The 24,953-nt window shown below is 42.9% G+C and overlaps 2 protein-coding genes across 5 annotated transcripts in view; one reads left to right on the top strand and one right to left on the bottom strand.

The window, feature by feature from the left end:
* The window catches only part of pkd1a (polycystic kidney disease 1a), a 39,591-nt gene extending 33,012 nt beyond the window's left edge, over window positions 1-6,579 (top strand). The window contains exons 47-56 of the mRNA XM_061275237.1: window positions 10-204; window positions 296-435; window positions 553-683; window positions 786-867; window positions 961-1,089; window positions 1,459-1,630; window positions 1,730-2,020; window positions 2,741-2,875; window positions 3,182-3,508; window positions 3,876-6,579. Of these exons, the coding sequence (XP_061131221.1) occupies window positions 10-204; window positions 296-435; window positions 553-683; window positions 786-867; window positions 961-1,089; window positions 1,459-1,630; window positions 1,730-2,020; window positions 2,741-2,875; window positions 3,182-3,508; window positions 3,876-4,796 (2,523 nt within the window). The 3' untranslated portion in view covers window positions 4,797-6,579. The remainder of the gene's footprint in view (window positions 1-9; window positions 205-295; window positions 436-552; window positions 684-785; window positions 868-960; window positions 1,090-1,458; window positions 1,631-1,729; window positions 2,021-2,740; window positions 2,876-3,181; window positions 3,509-3,875) is intronic.
* Window positions 6,580-6,628: 49 nt separating this feature from the next.
* Window positions 6,629-24,763, bottom strand: tsc2 (TSC complex subunit 2). Of its 4 annotated transcripts, XM_061275238.1 has the most exons (43): window positions 24,577-24,763; window positions 23,691-23,927; window positions 23,112-23,286; window positions 22,852-22,938; window positions 22,669-22,779; window positions 22,447-22,594; window positions 22,190-22,307; window positions 22,073-22,121; window positions 21,832-21,957; window positions 21,652-21,725; window positions 20,870-20,996; window positions 20,481-20,624; window positions 20,274-20,411; window positions 20,081-20,184; window positions 19,913-19,994; window positions 19,630-19,785; window positions 19,435-19,554; window positions 19,074-19,196; window positions 18,886-18,992; window positions 18,642-18,807; window positions 18,445-18,567; window positions 18,223-18,357; window positions 17,853-18,042; window positions 17,669-17,762; window positions 17,480-17,582; window positions 17,031-17,125; window positions 15,437-15,568; window positions 13,608-13,769; window positions 13,380-13,538; window positions 13,198-13,310; window positions 12,741-12,983; window positions 12,236-12,475; window positions 11,179-11,268; window positions 9,536-9,693; window positions 8,873-9,456; window positions 8,534-8,612; window positions 8,365-8,451; window positions 7,844-8,030; window positions 7,628-7,767; window positions 7,456-7,534; window positions 7,293-7,384; window positions 7,090-7,188; window positions 6,629-6,997 (listed from the first exon to the last, which is right to left on the bottom strand). In XM_061275238.1, the coding sequence occupies exons 3-43, from the start codon at window positions 23,244-23,246 to the stop codon at window positions 6,830-6,832; spliced, it is 5,667 nt and encodes a 1,888-aa protein (XP_061131222.1). In that variant the 5' UTR covers window positions 23,247-23,286; window positions 23,691-23,927; window positions 24,577-24,763; the 3' UTR covers window positions 6,629-6,829. The 4 variants fall into 4 exon arrangements, with proteins under 4 accessions (XP_061131222.1, XP_061131223.1, XP_061131224.1 ...); XM_061275239.1 differs by lacking the exon at window positions 23,691-23,927; XM_061275240.1 differs by lacking the exon at window positions 11,179-11,268 and having other exon boundaries at window positions 24,577-24,762.
* Between the last annotated feature and the right edge of the window lie 190 nt (window positions 24,764-24,953).

Here is a 24,953-nt window from a genome sequence, read left to right as displayed (position 1 = left end):
GTCCTTCAGGTGTTGTGTGAGGCCATCTATTACGCAGTGTTTGTGTGCCGCCTGCGCCCTGAGGACCAGGATGTGTTGGTGGAGTTCCCCATGGTGGAGAGGGTGGTGCAGCGGGTCCACAGGGTGCGGCCCCCTCAGGGCTATGCTCTGTCCCAGGACCGGCACCAGGCCCGCAAGGTCCGCATGCTGCACAACATGTTGAAGGTAAGCAAGAGATGCATTACAAGTGCTTCATTAAGTCCCCCTTAGTGTTTTCAAAGTTAAAATATTTGTTGTTGTTGTTTATCATTTTCAGAACTTCCTGGTCTACATGTTCTACTTGTTGGTGGTTCTTCTTCTAAACTATTCAGACTCTGCCAAAGACACACACAGCCTGAGACTTCATACTCAATTGCAACATGTGCTACACACACCTGAGTACCACAACATCAGCAGGTAAAATAAAGATCCTGTAAACTCTACAACCACAATAAGTATGATTCAATCTTTTAAAGTGAAGCAACTCAGCATCAATGGTTCTCATAATTTTCTAATCTCTGTTTTGTTGTTTAGCCGAGACGATGTTCTGGCTTGGCTGGACAAATCCTTATTACCTCGCCTTCTGAATGACTCCGCGCTCCTCGGAGACACAGGAAGTGTTTTACTCGGCACAATGAGACTAAGACAAATCCACCACGCACAGGGTGAGATGCGGTTATGTTGCATTTGTTGGAGCCCAAATCTATACTGAGGTCTCGAACCACATAGTATGTGCATATTATTCAAGATTTGCTCTATTTTTTCAGTTTTGGCTGGTTCAAGATCAGAGGACAGGTGGGAACAAGGCTGGCCAAGTAGCACAGCTTCTGGTGCTGCAGACACTAACCGGTAGGCAAAGGATTGCAGGACCTATTCTGTATCTGTTAAATATGTGATTTATATTATATATATATTTATATTGATTTTTTTGGCTTCTGCCAGGTTGTGGCGTTTTGGTCCGAGAAGTGTGCTCAATAATGGCACGGACTTGGTCATTCACTTGAACAGAAGTCTGGAGGAAGCCTCGAGCTCTTTGCAGCAGCTGCAGCAGGAACATTGGCTTGGCGACAGGTTAGTAACAACTTTCATCTTCTTAAAACGGACTTAATGTTTTTTTTAACAGACAAAACAATGTGAGGGATTCGCTAATCAACAAATAGTTGTCGAAATATTGGATTGTGATTTTCTTATGGATCGGACTCGCTTAGTTCTATTGTCCAACACCAGTGATGTGACAAGGACTTAACTGAAATCCAGCATGCATATATAAGTTTAATTAATTTTAGATTGTCAGAAAATGATCGTTCCCAAGAAGCCCGTAATATTTGCTGTGATGGCCAGTTGTTTTATCGCACTCCTACATTTGGATAGTCATGAGAAATATGGACCTAAATAATAGCAATGAATCTTCTTCTTTCTTCCTGTGTGTTGTTTTTGTAGGAGCCGTGCTTTGTTTGTGGAGTTCTCACTCTATAACATCAACACAAAACTCTTGGCAGTCTTTTCTTTCCTCTTTGAGTTCCCAGTTTCTGAGCACGCTCAGTCCAGCCTTGAACTCATTGTCATCACTCTGTGGCCAATCACAGAGCTTGATCTCCAGCTTCTTTTAATGGTAACTACAGTCCATTAGAAGCGATTAGCACAATGCAAATTATTTCCCGTCCTTTGTTTTGTCATTTTGCTGATACGACTTTGTTTTCTTCCTTACTAGCTGGTCCTTCTTGCCCTGGTGTTATATTTCCTGGTGCGGGGACTTTTGGGTTTCCTCCGCGAAGGTTACTCATACCTGCTATCCGCCTGGAGACTCCTAGGTGTCTGTAAACTTGCTCTGGCAGTATCTGTTTGCGGCCTGCATCTGAGTCGGTGCATCATGGCCCAGCGGCAGTGGGCGTCCTACCTCAGTCAACCACGGGATGCCTTCACAGACTTCTACCCACTTGCCAAACAGAGTCAGATGTATACAGTCATGGCAGCCTTGCTACTCTTTATATTGGTTCTCAAGGTAAGAAATCAATCAAGTAATCAAACTACAGTTACCCTTCAAAAGTAACAATAATGTCACTATTTCATTGAATTCAACTTTATTCTTAAATGTCTCTGTTAGAATTTGAAACCAGGTGTAGTTTTAATGCAAAGTAGTTGTTATGGGGAAATGAAGCTTCAAATTTGCTTCATGACTCGATTGTATTTTTTGACTCATCTCATTGTACTCTCACCAAATCACCCTGGGCTGGAAGCTCACTAACTTGTGATTTCAACAGTGCCATCTAAAGGAGTAACAAAAAAATAAAAATACAATGACTGGTTCATGATGCAAATTTGAAGTTTCATTTTCTCACTACTGAATGGGACTATTAAAGTGAACAAGTTGCTTTTTAAAGCAAGTAATAATAAGTTTCTATTTCAAGATTCAGATATATGTTACTAATATTGTCATAGACCATTAAGATTTGATTTTAAGTTTTCCATTCAATAAATGTTGGACCTTTCTCAATGAGCATTTGAGGCCCCTGAAAAATACACCCTTTAGCACTGACCAGCTTGTCCATGTATACAAACCAGGTACTTAACATCATCTCTAAGCATTTAAATGAGTTGTGTTTTCAACATATGGAAACCATACACTCAATCAATGTGATGCCATAAATTCCGACATGAATGCTTTTGAATAAGTTGGAAGGTTTCCTTGAATACATTTTGTTCTCTTTGCGTAATCATGCAGGCCTCTCATCAGTTGCGCTTCCTGCGAGAGTGGGCCGTGTTTGGCCGAGCTCTGCGACGCTCTGTTTGGGAACTGCTGGGCGTCGCTCTGGCCCTCCTGCTCTTGCTGCTGGCGTACTCACACACCGGACACCTGGTCAGTGTCTCATATTTGTGTTAACCTCTGATGCTTATGACATAGTATGAACAGAAATTTGTTCATCAGCTTTCTGTTTATGTTGGATATTTGTAAGAAGAGAACTAATGTGAAGGCTTTCTTTTCAGTAGTAGATACGAAAAAAAGTGTATGTATATATATATACTTTTTTTTTTAACAAGTTACTCTTTGTTACAAGTACATACCCACATTTTCTTTTTTAAAACAAAGTAACTGAAAAGAAAAAAATCATTATAATTATTCTTGATTTTTGTTTCATGATGTCTCTCCTTTCTGTCACTCTAGCTCTTCCATTCTGTCTTTGATGGCTATGGAAGCGTCAGCTCCGCCTGTCTGTCCTTGTTGGGCGCTGGCGGCCGAGGTCTGTTGTCATGGGAACCTTCCCGGACACTAACCGGTCCCTCTGCCACGGTCTCCTCACTGGTGTTCCATGCCAGTTTTGCCGTGCTTCGGTTGGTCTTGATCTGGTTGGTCATCTCCATTTTACTGAGGAACTACCGGCGCGGACGTGCCGAATTGTACCGGCCCGCTGTTGATCTGCAAGACTACGAGATGGTCGAACTGTTCCTCAGGAGACTCAAAATGTGGATGGGACTTAGCAGGACCAAGGAGGTACTGAACTGCTTTGATACAATATATGGGATGCACATTTTATCTTCATTTTGAAAAGGCGATACCCACCCAGCCGTGTTTGCCAACTTCATCGTGTTATACTTAGGTAACAGTTGTCTCTATTGCAGAGTGGCAGTCTGGCCTGTGTGCAGAAATAAAATAAATTATCTGTCATTGGTTTCATTAAATTGTTATGTATCAAAATTACTAATGGTTTCGTATCTGTGAGTACTTAAGAATTAACTATTCATACTGGTCATTTTACTTTTGTCTTGAATTGAACTCAAGTTAACACTGTATATTGAAAGGTGTGCTTTTCAAGACTCCTGCCAAACGTGACGTTGTTGTCCTTCTGATCTCGTTGCAGTTCCGTCACAAGGTTCGTTTTGAAGGCATGGAGCTGCCCCCATCGCGCTCCTCATCAACCAGCGACTGTAAGTCTCTGTGTTTACCGCCGTTGGACCGCCCCGACTCTCCCTCCACTCCAGACAGCATAGATGGCGGCTCCGAGGCCTCCTGGTGCCCTGCCGCCGCCAGCCCCTGCAGCCTGACCGAAGCCCCCGGCATGGGCCTGGGCCTCGGGGTGGCGTTCGGGGGCGCCGACTGGAGGGAGAGAGCGGAGACCGAGGCCTCGCTGAAGAGGTTGCTGCCAACTTTTGATGCCCTGCTGCAACAATTGGACCGTGTCACCATGGCAACGGAGGATTTATTCCATATTGAATGCCAACTAGAGCGAGCACAGAGAAAAAGGAGACGCAGAGGGAAAGCAAGAGGACTGGCTCAGGGACAGAGCGGAAAGGGGACACACAAAAATTGTGAGCAAAAAGAAAAGTCGCGTAGCAAAGACAAGCAAAAGGTGGGCAAGAAGGCCAAAAAAAAGAAACCGGGGGAACTTCCAAAGTGTCGAGACTCTGCAGCCAATCCAAAAATGACTTCAGGAGCCTCAAACATTCCCTCTGCAAAGTCCAAAGCACTGCCCCCCTCCTCATCTCCCTCCAAACCCTCCAGCGGCGCTCTCCCGACGACTCCAGTACCCGACCCCTCTGTGTCATCACCCGACGGCCCCTCTTTTTATTCCCAGCCTCTCGAATCAAGCGCGGCGTCGCCATGCACCCATGCAGCCGCCCCATCTTCACCCCCTCCCACAGCCTGGGAGCACCCGTCCACTGAGAGAGAGACCCTCTCCTCCTCAAGTCTCTTCAACCATCCAGCCCACACAACCACCATCCCCACACACAAGCGAAAACGCAAACCTCCTCCCCTAAAAAACAAAGTGCATCCCAACTAAGGAGGAGTGCACGTGAGAGGAGCGAGGAGAATGTGAGGTTAAGGACGAGGGGAGCGCTGGGGCAGCTGGTTTTGTCTCGGGACGCTCCTCTCTAAACCTCACGGATAAGGAACAATTCACAAGAAGGCCACATGCTTAAGAGGAAGAAAAATTGTGGTTGGATTGGCTCAAACAAGGTGCAGGTCACCGGCTCAAGACAACCATGCAAACATGGAAACCAAGAAACTTGTTCTTTATTCTGCACGTTCCCCCTCAACTAGCTACAAATGACCCTGGAGGTCACATGGAGGTCACTGACAGAAGCACATAAGCGTGCTCACCTGAGAACTAAAAAAATGAATTCTTATTTCTGTTATGTTGTGTGTTCATGTTTGAGTATGTTAACACAATGTGTTGGTACTATTACTCCTATGTGGGCATTTGTGGCCCGCTTGGAATAAAAAAAAAAAAAGTTTTAGTGCCCCAAATTTGCATGCAAAGCAAATGCAGATACACACACACACTACACATGTAGACAAACCTCGGCGGGGGCTTGGCTGCTGCAGCCACTTGTTCAGGGTTCCGATTATGTTGAAGCGGTACAGAGAGGAAGAAAGACACAGGAAGTGATGTTGCGGGAAACAGAACGTTTGAAATAAAAAAGGACGTACATGTAAGTTGGGAACAGAAAGGACATTTATACTACTTGGTATTTACTTATGTTCACCCACCATGAAGCTATATTGATCATCAGTATGGTGTATTATTTTTATTGTGTTCAACATGGTTGTGATGTAAATGCACTTTGGTTTTAATATCATCGGTTCTGTAGTGTGGCGTTTTTTTAATGTAATAAGCTTGGTATGAAATTCATTACAGAAAGCTTTACGTATACTGTAGCTGAATTATTAAAAAAAGAAAAATTGCCAAAGCTTCTGCAGCATGTATGACTTTTACCATGACCATCATTATTTTGTTTTGTACTTAGCACTTTATTGTCAAATGGAGCTGATATCTAAGGCTACATTTTTAACTCATCAACTTTATCATTTTTATTTTCATGTTATGAAAATGTCGGAGTATTAACAAGGTTTGAAGCGGTTACCATGTTGTTGTTGTGCTCAACGTGCGTACTTTTTGTCCAGTGGGCAAATCTCAGGGAACACACACTTTTCCTCAAAATGGAACAAAGGGTTTTGACGTAGAAAAGTATATATATATATATACTGTGGAATTGACACCACTCGATCCTCCAAAAAAAGTATTGAACCAGAGAGTTCATACATGTTGTGATAGTTGACAACCGTAAAGATTTTTCCACATACTTCCTGCCACATGTTTTCTCATAAGTTAAGAGGATTTCCTGAAACCTGATTTTAAAAACTTGCATTGTGTGTGTGTACATGTCTGTATATGTTGGTGCTTAACATTGTGTATATATTTGTTAAAGCTTTTTGTGGTCAAATCGTTATTGTCCTTTAGTCATACATGGTCAGTTCAAGCACAAGTATTGTAAATTTGACATTTTTGGTCTAGCAAAAAGATTGAAATCTAAGCTAAAGAAATATTAAATGAAGTGCCTACAACATGCTTAAGAGTTCATGTTCACGATCCTCATGAAAGGAGCGTCTTGTATATAACTTTTACCAATATGTCAACATTTTGTTTTATTCCATCTGTATTTTGCAGTGGTGATAATGATCATGCTTTTGCACTTGACAAAGTTGAATAAACAGCTCAACAGTAAATGAAATCTCAAACATCAGTGCATTGGGTTGTTTGTTCAATATTAACCCTAACCCTGTGTTGGGCTTGTTCGGTTGTTTTAAAAGGACTTGTTAATCACACAAAAGGACATTTCAGATGTTTTAATGCAGTCAAATATCTGCTTTCAGCTTAAGTGTAGAATGTCACTAAATTCACATTTTTGAAAGAATCTGCATAATTTGCCATGTTCAACACTTCAACGCTCAAAAAATAAGTCTTGATTATGAAGCTCACAAGCTGTTTCAGTGAGATGAAACTCAGTTCACCTCATCTCGAGTCTGAGCACGTCACACAAAATCTGTGAAGTCGTCGACGGTGGAAACCAGTCTTTTACGCTGGCCGGAGATCTCGGGGTTTGCGGGTGCGGTGCTCTGCTGAAAAGACTTGTTCTGCTGAGCGTGTCCTTGCGTGAGCGAGATACCGGGAATCGAGCGGGACTGGATGTCTTCATGAGCCTGAGAAAGCAGAAGAGACACAGAAACGTTGACCTCACATGAACTTTAACTTTCTTCTGCGGAAGAACAAGACACAAGTGTCTTCTTCCTACCCTTGTCCTGATCCTCTTGATGTGCCGTAACCTTGCCAGCCACTTGGAGGCATAAGCGTCCGAAGGGTTAGCTCTGTACTGATGCACTAAGGAGGCCATCTACAGAAAATATGACACAAACAAGTCTTTCCCTCCAATCCTTATATATTGTTTAAATGCTGGAGCGGCTCGATGGACAAATGACTAGCACAATGTAGACTTACATTGGCATGCAGAGCCATCTGTCTGACCAATAACGGGAGGTTGCTGTCGGAGACTATTTTTGCCACAGATGTGTCAACGAGGCCCTCCAGGTCTGAAAGACGCAACAAAAAAAAATTAGGTGACAAATCCACAAGTTGGAAGGTGACAAGGCGTTGGGCTCACCTTTACGGCACTGCAGGGAAACGAGGTTACATTCATAATCCAGTGGTTTTATGATCACCTCCACAAAATTAAACTGACCCTAAGAGAGAGGCAGAAACATTGTGAAAACAAAGCTACGAATGGAAACATAGCTTGGGGGACTGCATGTGTGTGTGGGTTCGTGCGTGTCTACCTTGATGGTGCCGAGTTTGTACTCCTCGCCAGAATCATTGTAAACGACCATGACAAAGTCATTGCCAATGTGGCGCTTCTTATTGCAGCAGCCCTTGTCGCTCTCCCTGTTTGGCATCAGTGTGGCGATATGGAAAATAGCTACACACACACAACTGTATTAATACTGTACACAAAAGGCAACAAAAACACTCCAACTTAGTGTGCCTTTATACACCTTGCATGATGTCGTCATGCCAGCAGTATGTGAACTCGCCGTCGTCGCCGTGCTGATCGAGCCCGCCCAGGAAGATCTGGTCGGGGTCGCAGTCCTTCAAGTGGATCAATTTGCCGAGCCCAGTCAGGAAGGTAGCGTAGCGGTTTGAGCCATACTCGTTTGAGAGGATGGCTACCTCGTTGTTAACCTTCAGAAGATGTCAAGTTAGAACATTGGCAAAGATTCTGAGATCAAATCAGTTTGCATGGTCAAATTCCAACACTTAACAATTTACAAGTGGGTTTTTGACATTACAGATTAGTACAGGATTTTTCTTGATGTCTTTATAATCCACATTTATGTGATTTTTATAAAGGGGGTAGAAAACTGACTTTATAAATAGTGTGTAGAGTATTGCCCCATGCAACATCACATCATCATTTGCTAGTATTTTCAAGCAAGCAAACAGGCAAGTCTGAATTTAGACTTGCAACGTTCATGTAGCACCTTGAGGAGACCACATTTATTAAAAGTGTCCTCACCTGACCCGTTCCAACAAAGATCACTCCAATCTTGTGAGTGTCATAAGGAGGCATCTGGTCCAGAACCTTCACAGCACGATCAATTACCTTCCCAAAAGAACACATTGCATTAAACTCTCTCAAAGTAAGCCAAGTTGTGTGGGAAGCTCGTCCAATGAGGGACACTAACTTGGGTTTTGGGCAGCAGCAGCGGCTTGTTAGCTTCATTCCCAAAGAAAGGCGAATGGTACAGCTGGAGGAATACAAAGCTAAAAAAGGGAGGAGATAAAAAGAAAAAAAAAAAGTGGAAGGCACCAAGAGTTAATCAACACTATCAAAGTTGGAACTTATTGGTGTAATAAAAAGTGTGGCCACAATTACCTTAACAAAGTAACTTTCTGTACTGATTAATCGATTCTAAAAGTATCGAGCTATTTTCAACAGACGCAGACAACTTTCCTCAACATAAAAATGGCAACAGGTTTGGACAATTCTTTAGGTGCATTTTAACAGTATTTTTTTTTTATACCTTGGGCACAGACCAGACATCTTCTCAGCGTTGCTGGGTCCAGGTCGACTATGGTATGAATCTCTCTCGGTCCTCCTCTCCCTCCTGGAAGATGGCGCTGATACCGAGATGGTGTGCCCCCGCGGTCTGTGACCCCCGCTGGGTGATATGGGTCCAGGTTGTGCTCCACTTGGTGGAAACTCCAACTTCATTCTTACTCCTCCACTTTGAGGCGGCACTGACGCAGAGGACCCTTCAACCACTTGAGTCTGTGTTGTGGGTCCACTGAGATCTCCTCCTGCACTCTCTCTTTCAACGGGCGGCTGGACCTTGGCCTCTGAAGGCCCTCTCGGTTGTGCCGCGTCTCCTAGCACAGTCTCTGACCCCTGAGCAACTTTGGAGAAGGCTTCTGATAAGGTCTGAAGCTCTGGTGAGGAGCTGGACTTGTTGAGTCCAGGACCCTGGGACTGGTTAGTGCCCTGGAAGAGGAGTTCCTGACTGCCGGGAGTGGAGAGCCCCTGAGTTGGCTGATCAATGGGGATGGCCCCCTCACTTACTTCTTCCAAAGTGGACTTTTCATCATCTTGACTGGAGGTGGAGGAGGACTGGGGGACAAAGCAGAAGAGATGAAAGATTTGCGAAATCCAGAGTCATCCCTTGCACTTTGATGATTTTTATACTAACCCTACTGAGTGTTCCAGGAGGCGGCGCTTTTGAAAATTTATCAGCAGAAATGAAGATGGGGTCAGACGGCATGGGCTCGATTTCTTCGTTTTCCAGCCAGTCAGATGAGGTGTGTGCAGTTGTCGTCCCCGCGCCTTCTTCCAACACCACTGCTGAGTCTACAGCAGGACACAATGACAAACATTTGGAAGCGCGTCACGACAGCCATAAAATAGCTCGCCCTTCACAAACAAGCTATGTTAGTCAACAACAATCATCATCATTGATGTCAGTAGGCAATTTTACATCTGCAGACATCAGGCTGACACACACACACACTCACATGCGAATGATTAGCCGCGGCGCTCAATCTAAACCTAGAAGTGTTGATCGGAAAATATAGAGAGGCAGCATCTATCCATCATAGAAATGGGTTTCAATTCATTTCAAATGCTAGGCTTGGGCGGTATAGATGTATCCTTCACGCGAGATTAGCCTAATGTAGTTAGGGCAAGTTGGCAGAGATGGCAACTGAAAGGCAAGTTGCGATCAAATTTCCACAAATCACTCGAGTTAATTTCTCCCAGACAAGCATCAAAGAAAGGTATATGAAAAGCTAACAAAGGAAGCAAATGCAATAAAATAAACAGAGTGGTGCCTTGACTTACAAGTTACCAGTAATTTGATCCCTGACCGCACTCATAAATAAACATTTGCATCTTGATGTGCAATGGGGCAAACCTTTGGATATGAATGCCCTATAAAGCTACCACGTGTAGAGAAAGTGAGGCTTAGAAATCAATTTCCACAGAGATCAGTGTCGCTACTCTATAATGTAGATTGTTTGTTTTTCGAACGTTACATTCTATTTCGGTGTGCAGTACTTTTACACTCACTGCTGCACTCTTGAATAATCAGATTTGTCACCTCAAGAAATGACATTGGAGCACGCTCACTGTAGGACAACACAGATACCGCCCAACACTATAAAAGGTGCATGCATGTATTGGTTATTTCAACCCAAATACAGTGTAACAGCAGCCCAGACCGGGCCATGCAGTCCCACGGCTTCAAACAAAACTCTGCCCAGATTTGAGGAAGAGAAGAGCAAGGTGATCACTTTTGGGTCTGACTCCCTAAACTACAGCTCTGGAAGTGATTGTCTACTGCACAGGTTAGCCCGTGATGACACAAAAGAGTACTTGAGTCGATTGAGGTCTGGGCTTTTCTGTTGACACCCTCAGGGGGAGATTCTCAGACTCTGAGGGTTAGAAGATGCTTAGCGAAACAGGAAAGGAAAACAATCAAGGAAGACGACAGATAAAAATCAGTGGGAAGATTGAAACGCCGTCCACTCCCTGCTTGCGATAAGATGACTGAGGGCAAATCAGAAATCATCTGTTGACCCACTAGCACAAACATGGAGTTTGCGTCATTGAGGAATCAGTCCCAAGCAATTGTTAAAGTTCTCATTGTCATCTGCAAGAAAGTGAACAAGCACTTCATTTGAAATGACAATTATTCTTTAAATTTTGTTGTATTTTTGCCATTACTGACAACTGTAATGATCAAGTGAAAAAGAAATGGACTACAACGGCTATTTTCTGGAGGGTGCTGTGAGTGTGTGTGTTTGCGGGGGGGGGGGCACACATGGAGAACGGTACCTGCCCAGGAAATGCTCCTGTACAACCTGTTAGGGGCCGGAGGGCCTAAGGGTGCGCAGCCCTGACCCAGACCCCAGAGAGAGCCGCTCACTGCAGGCAGGATGCCACATATGTCAATCACAAACCAGCACAGAGACAAACGTGGCAAACAAAACCATCAGACGAAGGGAAACAATCTTAAAATGAACGGCACATTTCTGGAAAGTGAAAAAGAGGGTGTGATGGCAAAGAAGACAACATTTGAAACACACACACGGACACGTAAAAATAAAAATAAAAAATAAAAACTGCGTCACTAAGAAAGAGGCCTTTGAAAAAAAGGACTTGCCCAGCCCAGGTATATTCTGCTGGCCATCTTCAAGTAAAATTGAGATACAATTGAGATGCAACACTTTTTTAAAGTTTTGAAATATTAAAAATGTGTCTTGTAGTAATTTGTCAGCTTCTTATACAGAACAAAACAATACAACTTAAATAGCAATGGTTCACACAATAACCTTTAGTTATGTGAAACTAAAGAATTAAATACTAAGAGCAACTTTTACCCAATAAAGTATAAAGATCAAGCCCAAGGTCGGGAGTCAGGGCAATGGTGAGTGGGACTCAGTGACGAACCAAAGTATTCTTAATTTTTTGTTTGTGTTATATTTTTTGTAGCAACACGTATTTCAGTGTTACCTATTTTTCAGCATAAAGTAAACACAAAATTATCAAAATCTTGAAGGTGACTCACGTTTGAGGTTGGTTTGAAAATGACCAAACTGCCAATTAAAAAAGAAAATCATGTATGCTTGTGGATTATCTCATTCATCCAGATCATTTTGATTTTCCCGGGCATTGAATGGATCGCAACTGGACTGGCTTTGAGACTGCTGCACACTGCACAATATTTCTGAACTGGGCCAGAAGACAAACAGAGCAGTCCAGTTGCGACAAGAATATTGTTTGCTTCACTTTCAAAATAAATATGAGATTGTTTGAATGTGCTGAATGCCTCATTGACCATTATGATCACATTTTTGCTGATCTAGTGTTCTCTCAATGAACACAAACTCACCCGTGTTAGAGCGCTGGATCAGGTGAGGCTTCCCTCCAGCATTGCTGTGCGTTTGGCTGAAGGCCTCAGCTGGGGCAGGAGTAGCTGTGCTCGCTGGAGCACTGGCTGTCTGGGGAGGAGGTTCCTTCACACCTTCCATCGCCATCAGGACAATCGAGAGCTCCTGGAGGGGCATGTTGCCCAGCTCAGAGGAGAAGGGACTGGGTGGGTTCTCCAGAGACATTAACCAGCTTGTGTTACCTGGTTAGCAAGGAAGATGGAAAAATGCAGACGACGTCATTGGTTATTCAACGTATCATTATGTCATAATGAAATTAGAAACGGCTTTGTAGGTTTAGTCAGTGTTTGTTGTGAGTTAGTTGGTGAGTTAGATTCACTCTGTGCGTGAGAAAAATATACTTGGAGGGGAGAAGATTTTGAGTTTGCATAATATAGAGAATTTCAATAAGTTTGCTGTACGGGTTTTACATAAACAATTCAGCCTTATATTGACTTTCCTACATACCGGATGGTCTTCGAATTAAGATCTCGGCCCAGCCCTGCGTGAGCATGGGGACAAACTCAGCCAGGCCGCGGTTGTCCTTGAGTGGCGGCGGGGCCGACGCAGTGGCAGAGGTGGAGGAGGAAGCACTGAGGCCATCCAGTGCAGAAGCAGAAGAGGGGGACAGCTGAGCAGCTAATTCCCCTTCAGAGGGGGACACAAGGGGGCTGAGACTTTGGGCAGGACCAGCACGAAGGGCGTGACCACCTGGTACATAAACAGGGACAGGCAGAATGTGGCTGTTGCTATTCATATCTATGTATCCAGCAAAAAAAAAAACATTTGTGCCATACATGAAATCTCCTGCAACCAGCAGTTCATTGAGATACAAACAGAAGACTCCAAACTGAGAAGCTATCCAGGCACAAACAAAACACAATTCACCCTAATCCAAACATTGTGAGTAAAAGGTAAACATTACCTGACATGGAGCGGACCCGTATACGTGTGGCTCTGCTTTGCTGTTGACTTGATTGGGACTCCAGTTTGGCTGGTGCCTCTTTAGTTATTCGAGTGTGTAGAGATGGATCCGATCTGTTGGGCCGCAAAAAAAAAACCCACTGTGAAATCATAAAAGTAAACAATTTTGATGAAGTCTCAGACCTGGTCATTTCTCCTCCTCCTCCTAGTCGATCAGCCACGTCCAGGCCCAGCAGAGCTTGAGTGGGAACCCCTCCACTGGTTGTGATGGTCACCAGCTTATTGCCCACCAACCAAGTCATACTACGACCCCCGTCCAAGAGGAACTCTGCGATTGGAGATCTGAGAAAAAAGTCAAATATGCAAATCGTGAAATACAAATGGCACAAAACCAAATAAGTCATCACTCACCTTTTGGGCAGCGCAGAGAAATTAGAAAAGACATATCGCGCCATCATGTCCAGACATGTCTCAGTGAGTTCCAAGTGGACTGTTTTCAGCCCCTCATCTGCCTGAGTTACTGCATTTTCATCAGCAGAGCCCAGACTGCAGGTGGTGTTGGAGGTTTGCATCCTACGGGGACGCAAAGAAACGAGAGCAAAGCAGAAATGCAATCAGTGGAAAAACACATGACATCAGGATTGAAGTCAAACATGTTGTCCATGGAAACAGAGATATGCAAGTATTACGTGCATTATGAGTAAACGGGACAAACATGCATGTCCAATCACCAACAAAAGGACAAAACAAAGAGACCCATGCTGGAAAGAGAGTTTCTTGCAGGTTACAACACCACATGGGCTATTCCACCCTTTTATTTCACTGAACTGGATCAGAGCCGTTCTATTCAATATTGCTCAGGTGGAGGAGTTTGGTCAAGAAGAGTCAAACACATGCATTTCAATGTCAGATTGTTTTGTTAAATAAGTGGTTCAAGTTGTAGGATTAAAAAGGTCATTCTGAAATCAACTCGTGCAAAAGTGTCTGAAATCAAAACTAACAAAATTAAGTGTTACACTTACCTTTGTCTATGCTTATAATAATTGTTAAAGATACTCAAAATTTCAAATGAGTGTGAAATGAGTGCCATCATACGTGTATCAACTTATTGCTGAGGTGTTACAATACATTTGCAGCCATTCCTCGGAGGAAGTAAGTAAAAAAGAAATTTGACATTGCAGTTTGTCGATCAAATCAAAATTGTTTTATGTGTTATATTTTAGAATGACGGCAGTTGGATTAGAAAGATATTACTGCCAACTGTTGAGTAGGAAAAGAAAGACATTCTGAACTTTGAGGACATCGGACAACTGCAATGGACAACATGAGTCACACAGAAGGAGAGGTGTCAAATCCAGGTCCAGAAAGTAAAAAGCCTGCCAATGTTTAGCTTTAGTCACGGGTGCAACTGAGCTGGCAGGTAAAAAAGCTAGCTGTGGGTAAAGCCAAACTGTGGCCGGCTTTTTTACTTTCTGGACCTGGATTTCACACCTCTGCACAGAAGCTGGTCAACAACCAAAAGCTCAGCATAGAAGGCATGAAGAATAGAAAGGCCGAAAGTGTGCAAGTGCGATTTTGGATTGAGATTTGCATTTTTATCACATTCAGCCCAGCTAGTCCCAAAATCCTGCTCAAGTAGATTGCCATGGTCATAGCAGCATAGTGCGTCTTTGTGAGGTGAGCGATGCAAAATGACAACCAACATCGAGCAAACAAACAACTGTTTTGTTTCTGCTGTCCCCATCACTGATCAAGTGACCCATCACGAAAGAGGAGCATTGCAGGATGCACTTGCCAGTCCACATGACATTCTCTCCACTCCCTCCAGCCATTTATTTGTTAATAAGCCAATCAAACCAAGTCAGGATCACACCAAGCAAACGAACAAGTCAAAACAAACGTTTGACATGAAATTTTAAAGAATGAGTGCGGGCATAAAATCAAACCAGAAAAACATCTCCATGAATTAAGATGCTTTTCAGTGTTTTCTGTAAACACTGCAGCATGCAAAAAAAAAAACAACGAAAAAAATATCACGAAAAGGTGTATGATCACAGCACACAACAGACAAAGGTTTGACAAATTGCAGCATGCAGCACCCACTCAAGGTGTCAATGGCAATAAAAGCCCACTCATCAATGATCAAACACCCCATCAACCAACCCATGGAGGAGACAATCAAACAATTGGTGGTGGTGGTGGTTATTTTTGTAGTTTGGTTACCCAGAGGTCTCTCTAACCTGCGGACCGCATGATCGGAGACACTGATGCTGCGGGATCGGAAAGCGTCCATGGCTGACAGGTCCCTCAGCTCTTTAACTGGAGAGCTGCTGTTATTGGCTGCCGCCTTCGCCACTTTTGCCGCCCGAAGACTGGGCGGTGATGAATACCACGGCGAAGGGTCGACCGGAATGGGCATGGGTGGGGGTTACAGTGGCGGTGGGTAGTAAGGGGGTGAGTCAACGTCAAGGTGGTGGTGGTTTGGGATGACGGTGTGGAGGGGCGTGTGGTGTGTGATGGTATATCAGGAGGCCATTGGAATCATCCCCCAACGGCAGAGCAACATGAGCACGTGACCAAGCAGCACACACGGGGGAGGGCGGGAGGGGTTACAAAGGGCAAGGCCACAATGTCAAAGGGCGGAGGTCACAGGGGAAGGAGGGGGGCAGGGGATATGTGGAAGGAATCCAGGATGACACGACCACCCCCCCAAAACCACAACCGCAACACAGCACCCAATCGCAGGAGGCAGGGGAGGTGCCAAATGAAAAAAAATTGAAAGACAAAACAAAACAGGGTGAAAATTAACAGCAGTTGAACATTATGAATCAGCTTACGGAAAAGCGGAGAACTGAACTGACAAAGAAGATGATTATCAATTAAAAGGAAAAACAAATTGCAGCAGAAGACAAAACGCTCATTTGGATATCAAAAACGGAAGGAATCCAGGAAAGAAACAAAATAAAGATTATTTTACGCAACAGAGACAAAGATCTGGTCAGGAGAAAGACGAACAGGGAAGCTTAAGCACAAGAAAACGGAGGCTGACAGTGTGAACACCCCAAAATGAAGGAACCACCTGATGATTGTTGTGGAATGACACCTTCATGTTCATTTAATACACACCCAAGGTTACGCAAATAAGCAGGAATGCTTTCAAAGCTGTACGATACCAGTGTCATTCTTCAGATAATCACCCGTTAAAAAGCTTAAGATGGCCTGATTAATTATTCGAACAATTTTAACACTTGTGAAAATGAATAATGGTAAATGAAATATCTATAATATACGCAGTGGTATGAAACTGAAATGAAATAGAGTTTCATCTCTTCTACTTTGCCTCACAGAAAATGGTTGTACACCTTTCTGTCTTATCTTTTTGTATTTCTCATTGCGTACATGCAAAGTCATGACATGACATGACCTAATGAGAAAGTAGGGGTGGGGGAATTCTTGATCTTACAACATGATAACAAAGTATGTACTTTAACAAACTACAGATGATGGACAAGGCAACAAAGACACCTGGGTAATGATCACGCTACAAGCTTTCGGCTAAAAAAATGACAAGTATTCTTGTCACAGACTACATCTCCAGTTTTTCACACAACATAAGGATATCAACGTTATCTTGTCCATCCACTCTATAGAAATTTAAATGTGCAATGCAAATCCATTTAAAAGAGATTAACGATCACCATGGCAACCTGAGGGTATTCATTGCAAATGCCACCTGTCACCCCCCACCCTTGTTTTGCACAACAGTGAGGGGTGCTCCTTGCTCACGAAATACTGTGCGTCCCCACAAGCAATGTGTTTGTAGGTGTTCTTTACCTTTTGGGTCGTTCATTGAGACTTGTGCTTCGGGCACGAAAAGAACTTTGCTCGTGGCCATCATCGAAGGGCATCAACGCATTGGAACGCAAACCCTGGGAGAAAACAAAACAAAGCAAATGGAAAAAATATGCGCAACTATTAAGTAACGATAAATCTATTATCAGATTAATTGCCAAATATTTTTTATCATCTGTTGAGCAATTGGAGACCTTGTTAAATGTAAAATAGAAAATAGAATATATTTTTCTCATTCATAAATATGACTATTCTCATTCATAAATATTATTATATTACATTTTATCATTATTATTATTCAGCAAACCTGATGTGCTAGAGAAGAAACAAGGGCAGATTCGAAATGAGCACAAAAAAATATTTGTAAAAGTTTACTTTAATCTCTGATAAAAAAATTGTTTTTATTTTTTTAAGGAGCCATGCGAACGCACCATTGTGATGTACTGAACAAAATCTTTACGGAAAGCAAGTCTGCAGCGAATAAACCAGATAGCAATCACATGGTGGGCAAGAGACACAATGTACTGGTTGTACCTGAAAGAAATGGTCAGAAAATGTCAGTGTGTTTTTTGTTTTTTGCAGCTGAGAATGTGACTGTTTGTATTTTTGTGAGCACTTACTTGGATGGGTTAGTGTAGGGTAGCGAGATGGCAAAGACGCTAACATATTGCTCAGCTACAAAGTTTGCGTAAAGGTGAGGTAGGCGCACCAGAGCTACGGGACAAAACAACACACCAACCAAACCCTTTATTTGGGCACCTTCATTTCTGACCTTGAGCTTATAATACTGTGTCTGTCACTTACTTGAAAAGAACTCAAGCATTGGAGATGCCATGGCAACTGTTGCAGAGATGTGGGTGAGCTTGACAATAAGAGCAGGTAGCAGCTTGATCATGATGTCAGGCATCTCCACCGTGCACATTGTAAGAGCCACCACACACTGTTTGGCACAGCGGTAAATCAGGCCTGTCCCGAGACACTGGACCAACTCCCTCTGGAAAAGAAAAAGGAAACATCACAGCAGCTGAGCTCACATATGAGTGTACTGAAGTGTTTCTTCTTAAGCCTGGAAATGTTTAACTCTGTGGAAACAGTAGTTGTTCTGTGTAGACAAAATGGTGGCCGACTAATAGTCCAAAACAGCTAAGATGTTTCTTAAGACTGCGGTTTGTACTTGTCGTGATTGCTCCAGGTAGGCGTGGTAGGAGGTGATTGCTGTTAAGACGGGAACCACAGCCAGCTGTACATCCGTTCTTGAAAATCCTTCAGGGGTCTTCTTCAATCGTTCTGAAATCAGCCGATCTGTCACCTACGCGGAGAAGAAGCAGTCCCGAGTTGTGTTACAGAGAAGTGGCTTTGTTGGTGTACAACCAGGATTTGATTGGGAATACACTACCATGCAGCAGAGAGTAGAACAAAGCTGGTCTAAGCTGCAAGGTGATGTTAGCAGCAGAAGTTTGTACTGCAGCGTCCACGGCAACTTCTCCAAGACCAATTTTACCACCTTCCAATCATTCTCCTGCACAATTAAAACAACAACCCAACATCGGATCAGCGGAAGAAAATGGATGGGTGGATAAAAATCACGTGTACCATCTTGAGGCACTGCAGGAGAACACTGAAAGCAGGTGAGTAGGGCAAGTAGGCAAAGCGTATTGGCGCAGTGGCAGAAGAAGGAGCTGGAGGAGGAGGTGCGCCACTGGCAGGGGGAGACGTCGGGCCTGGCGGCTTCTTCTCATTTGCTCTTTTGTCTGGCTCCCTGAATCATTGAAAGACAAGAACGTGAAATCTGTCAGTGTGTGTGTGCGTGTCCGTGTGTGTTCATGCGTGCACTGACCCTAGGTCGCAGTAGCAATAAGGGCTGAACCTCATGGCACCGTCTTTATTGGGAACACCAACGCGATGTAGAGAGTCTGCTCGCATCATCAAGAAGAAGTCAAACACCTAAAGACAAATAGGTGTAAAGAGAATAAAGAGAAGTGACCAGAAATGATTGCTGTGAAATGTAAATGTAGTTGCACTTACCTGTAATCTGATACTGGAAGCAATCACGGAACAGTACTTGTTCTTGTAGTGAAGCTGCAGATGGCTGATAAGCATTTCATAAACACGAGTGGCGTGGCTGGCTGGTAGGCTGTAAAGTTTGTTCTAGAGTAAAAAAAAAAAAAGAATATTAGAAAAAAAGAAAAGAATATTAGTTTTAAAAAAAAATAAAAATCAAGAAAATGGTATGCTTGCTGTAGATTAATAACAAAACAACACAAGCAATATAAATAATAGACTAGTTTGCAGCTAGCATTCATTAAATTAATTTCATTTTAACCAGTGCTTTCCATAATCTTCATTCAGTAATTTAAAATGTAATAATTTACTAGTACTAATTTACCTGAAGAATCTCAAGTAGTCCCAATATCGCAGTCTTGACATCCTCATTTGGAGACTCTGCTGTGTTCTCCCGGTCTGAAACATCCACCGGTCCGGAAGACACCAGAGAACGGCTGGCAACCTAGAACACGGCAATGGCAAGTATAGAAGTTGACACAGGTTACAGACTAAGTTGCGTTATTTACTGGACTCGTACCCGCTCAATAATGTCCAGCAGGCTAGTGAAGTGGTGAGTGTTACAACCCTCAGCCAGGTCCACAAGAAGTTGAGTAGCTTGTTTTCGAACGGCCAGGTCTCGGTCTTCGGCGATTCCACTCAGCTGAGGGATCACTACCATTTCTATCAACTCATCCTAAAAGAGAAAATGAGAAATGTCTACTATCATATGGGTCACATAATCACATGTTGAAAATGAATGAAAAATTAACAATGCATTCAATCACAGACGATATCCAACTAAAATCAGATAGTGTACATACCTCATAGAGTTGACGGTTGGTGCTTAAAACAAAAGACAGGATGTGAAGCACTTTGATCCTGATAACGCTGCGGCTCTCATTTCTTTGTGGAAGACGGTGAAGCGGAACGTTTATGAAACACCACATTCAATATTGTACCAAACGATGATATCAGTGTGTTCACCCCACCTGAAGAATTTCTCCATTAGCCGGTGAAGGCACTGAATCCAGCCGTCCTTGGCGGGCTGAATGGACTGTGCCCTGTACGAGATGAGGGTCAGCACCGACGCATCCTTTCACACAAAGCAAGAAAGACAAAGATGCTGTAGTATAGACCAAAAAAAAAAGCTGCCATTAGGATATGAGAATGCACAAAACTAACCGGTCTTTTGTCGGCACACTTCTCTACCAGCGTGAAGAACTTCTCTGTGGAACCATGGTAACCGTTCTGCTCATAAAGCTCTTCGACTGTTGTCAAAAGCTCATAGACAATGGCCTTCAGTTCAGGACTGCCGATTGCCTATGAGGGATCATGGCCAACATTTGGGTAAAAAGGCCCAAGGTTTCTTCTTTGTGCATGCACATGTACCTGAATCTGCTGCAAGAGCCGCTCAATGATGCCCAGTAGAATGTCCCAGGTAACAACCTGCAGCTCTTTGCCATATTTTTTGATCAGTCGAGTGATAGAGAGGACAATTTCGTAGGAAACCACCTCGTTGGCACACGACATGGCCTTGAGTGAGGAGAGCAAATCACAGCACCGCAGTCATCCTATTTTGCATGTACTTGGAGGGATGGGATGGTTACCATACAAATATATGCGGCTACAGTTACCATATTTGTAATTTTAGTACAATGACTGTGGTACAGAATCAGGTTCAAATAATAGACTTATGACATAAGATAAAGATGTTGAAAACAGCTTGTAATGTGCAGAACCAGGAGTAGATGCAGAGTTCTGATGTGATGACTATTTACCTTGTAAAAAGAAGGCAGAACCAGCGTGGGGGTGTTTTTAAGTGCAGGCAGCCTGTGTGCTCCCCACAGTGCCATTCCCACAAAGAAGACAGCTCCTCTCAACAACGGTGCATCTTCCATGTACACCCTGATGGAGACAAATTCAAATGAGAGAAGCATACCAAGCTATTAAAGATTTAACCCATTTTTCATGTGCACAGAAAAAGGCAGAGTGGTAACACAGAGCAACGACATTTTTACTTGAGTAGTTTCAAACTGTTTACACAAAAAAGATCCAAATAAAAAAACATACCATAGATATTACAAGAAGGGGCGGATAAGCAATTTAAAAAGGCAATTTTAAAAAGTTCATTGGTTGCCAGGATGTTTGTGAAATTTGCAAAAAATCCAACCGTTTGTGTGTTTAATTAAAACAAGACATATGCAAACATCTGCTTTTACTCCAGAAAACAGTATCTGAATCACTTTCAAAATGTTTGCTGAGTACATTAATCCCTCGTGATGTTGTTTTTGTTATTTACTTGTTTATTTTTTTAATCACAAAACAATACTACATACACAACACTAAATGGGGAAAATGTGTTCAGCTGATTAATCGTTCGAATAATCGAGTCTAAAAATATTCTATAGTGACAGCCCTACATTCAGCTATTCTCAATGACTAGTTTTCAGAGGTATTGCAGTGTCGACATTTAATTGAATCTTAGCAGGATCATAAAAACATTGCAGTGTGGTTAAAACATTATGCCTTCCTGTGAAAGAGGACAAGGTAATAACAATACCTTTCTTCCATTATGCGGCACATTCTGTAAATAGCACTGTGGCCAAGGTGAGTGCCCAGCACTTTCCTCATCAACTGGAGAAATGGTGGCAGCATGAAATGACAACAACAAAAAACAAGAATAGGAGGCTGTCAATTGTTTGTCCTTAAATGAAGAACCTGAAAAAGATTTCCAACCTACTTTCCAGCAGGATTCACAGAACTCTTTGACGTTGACTGTGTGGCACAGTGTGACGATGAAGACACAAAGAGAGTCAGAGGGGAGACAGTTGTAACACACCACTGCATCAAGGACTTGGAGTGCCACCTGAAAAAGAAAAAAAAAAAAGAAAAAAAAAAGCAATGATCACATTCATCAAATGCTCCAGTCCAACAAGGTTTCTTCCGAAATGATTTGTACAACTTAGGTCATAGTGACCAACCTCAATATCTGTCGAGGAGGTTGTTCTGTTGCAGAGAAGACAAATTTTCCTGCGGAAAAGCAAAACTCTTAATCACAGAGAATAAAGCGGGTCGGCAGCATTGGCTGTGCGACTCACTGGACCACGATGGAGACGTTTTGGTCCAAGTAACAGCTGTTGAATTTCACCAGATTGACAAGAACATGAAGAAAGTCAGAGGTGAGACCTATGTCCATCCACAACAGAACAAAGCGAGCTAAAAGGACAAAAGAGAAAGTATTTCAATGAAAGATCCACTAAAACTAAAGTTGCAGAGAAACGCAGGGCATTGATGACCATGATGAAGACCCCCAACAATGACCCAAGTGAAGCGTTTCTATAGTCAGCTCATTCACCTATGTCCTCCTCAAGGTAGGTGATGTCCTTGCCATTCTCAGTTAAGGCCTTGAAGACTTCCAGTCTATCCGAAAGATCTTCGTTGCATGGTTGGTAGTCTCGGATCACCTTGAAAAAGTAAGCTCTCAGGGCCCCGAGTTGTTCACCCTTGCAAAAGGAAACATTAAGACGTCTTTGGAAAGAACATTTTCAAGGCATTTGTCGATGTTGTTTGTATCCACCTGTCCCTGTATAATGGCTCTGAGCAGCTGAAGGACAGCATGTCTGGCCTCGGGAGGCTGTTCCGGTGTCAGCATGTCCTCCACAGATTTCCACACTGCCTCTACAGCATGCTGCAAAATGCAATGTACGGTAGGTTTTAGCAAATTCACGTCAGGCATCTCACACATTATGCAAGCACTCACCTCTTCAAATCTTTTAGTTTTGGCAAGATCACAAATGTGATTCATTGTGCGAATACGGTTACTTAGGCCACATTCTGGGTGGAGCTCCTGAAAACAAAATAAGACCCAGACAAAAAAACTCAAAACTTTGTTCATCCCGAATTGTTATCCATAATGACCTGACATGTGGCTATAAAAATCTTGGGGAGAAAAAAAAACAACTCGTCTATCCCCGAAGACTTGATGAGTTTTGGCATACAGGGACAATCTTTATAGCATACCTTGATGATATCAGTTGTAATGATAAACTCAGACAGTTTGTGGTCACTCTGTTTGCTGGGAGGACGTGGGGGTCCGAGCCCGAATATCCCCTTCACCTTGTCTTTTAAGCTTTCTTTGCTTGGCTGTTTATTCATCCTTGAGCAGCGCAGGGTGTCCGGGCTACAATGGAAAACTCTGCAAAGAGAGAGAAATACATTTTGTATAAAACAAGAAGATTTAAAATCAGCACAAAAAACTTTTATAAAAGTTTACATGCATCACAGATTAAAAAAAAAATGGTACATGGTCATTAAACTTCAATTGCAAGTGGGAGGAACAGCAACGTGTACATATTTTGTTAGGGTAGACAAACTCATACATTTTCATGGTCATATATGTGCAAATCCTCTTATTATTTTATATACACATAACTGCTCAATCAGAACACGGATACAACAGACAGAGCTTTGTAACCTTCCAATACACAGCGGACACACACATACACACACACACAGAGCAGTGACTCTCCAATACACATAGATACCGAATGGTCAGGTGATGATACCAAATGGTCAGGTGACAGCAGAGCAGAGGTTCACCTTATGTGGACATCCTTTTGCTTCCCCGCCTTTTTCGGACAGTATAAAACTTTTTGACCTGGAGAATGGGGGGTTGTTGTTTCATCTGCTGCAGTGCCTCATGCACTGACTGTCATTAAACAACCCAAGATCTTGCCAATAAAGAACCAACTGTTACTCCACATCTTAGTGTTCCTTGCTCAACAACAGACATGTTGACCAAAACGCAACGCAGGGTGTGCAGGCTACAACGGAAAGCTGTGCAAAGAGAGAGAAATACATTTAGTATAAAACAGGTTTTAAAATCTGCACAAAAAAATGTTTATAGAAGTTTACATGCATTACAGAAAAAAAAAAAAGTAAAATAGTGGTGTTGCTGACCAGTGTAATTAAAGACAACTGCACATGGCCATTAAATTTCAATTGCAAGACTACAACTTATGACCACAATAAAATCAAAGATGATGAAGATGCATTACAGATTTATCTGCAAACCATATCACACAGTCAGATTAAAAAAGACAAAAAAATCTAGAATAAAATCGCATATTCCGGCCAACTCAAATACTTGCAACTGGGCAAGTAAAACCAAATATTAAGCAGTGCAATTCAGAAAATTTGTTCAGATTGGGGAATGCATATCAAGAATGTTTGCGATGTGGACTTGACAGAGGGGCACGGAGCTTCTCTGATTCCGTTGAGCAATGACGTCGTTGGGAGATGGTCCCCAGTCAGAAGACATGGACATCATTAGGACTTAAAACAAGAAACTTGACTCAATTAAAACAATTGCATCATGGCGCTGCTGAGTGACCCGTTAGCTTTGCCACTGACTGCAGGGAGGTTAGCATTCCTTGACTTGTCAAAAGCGCCCCCTTGTCTTCCCCCCATCGCCTGCTTCTCTCACCTTACTAGAGTTGTGTCCTTTTATGTGTCATTCAGTCACAGCTTTGTTGACGGAGTGCTGGCCACCTCTGTGCATTGAATTGCGATCAAATCCACCCCACGAGAAGCTTGCACAGTGCTCCACACTCCCAGATCGGATGACAGACTGAAATGGTGTGACATGGAGACTTCCGGCAAAACACGCTGGCCGCACTTTGTTTTGGGAAATGTAGTCCATAGATGCAGAGTTCTGTACTGTACACAAATACTTTGTTTTCATCCGACCAAACTATTATGCATGTCCAAAACAATGTAGGTGTCACTGTTTATTAAATATTAACCGATTCATCTTATCTTGACTTATTCAAACCGGGTGTTATGGAGATTATCAAAGAGTTC

This window comes from Syngnathus typhle, linkage group LG3, assembly GCF_033458585.1.
Source record: "Syngnathus typhle isolate RoL2023-S1 ecotype Sweden linkage group LG3, RoL_Styp_1.0, whole genome shotgun sequence".
Lineage (NCBI taxonomy): Eukaryota > Metazoa > Chordata > Actinopteri > Syngnathiformes > Syngnathidae > Syngnathus > Syngnathus typhle.
This window is presented reverse-complemented; position numbering and strand designations above follow the sequence as displayed.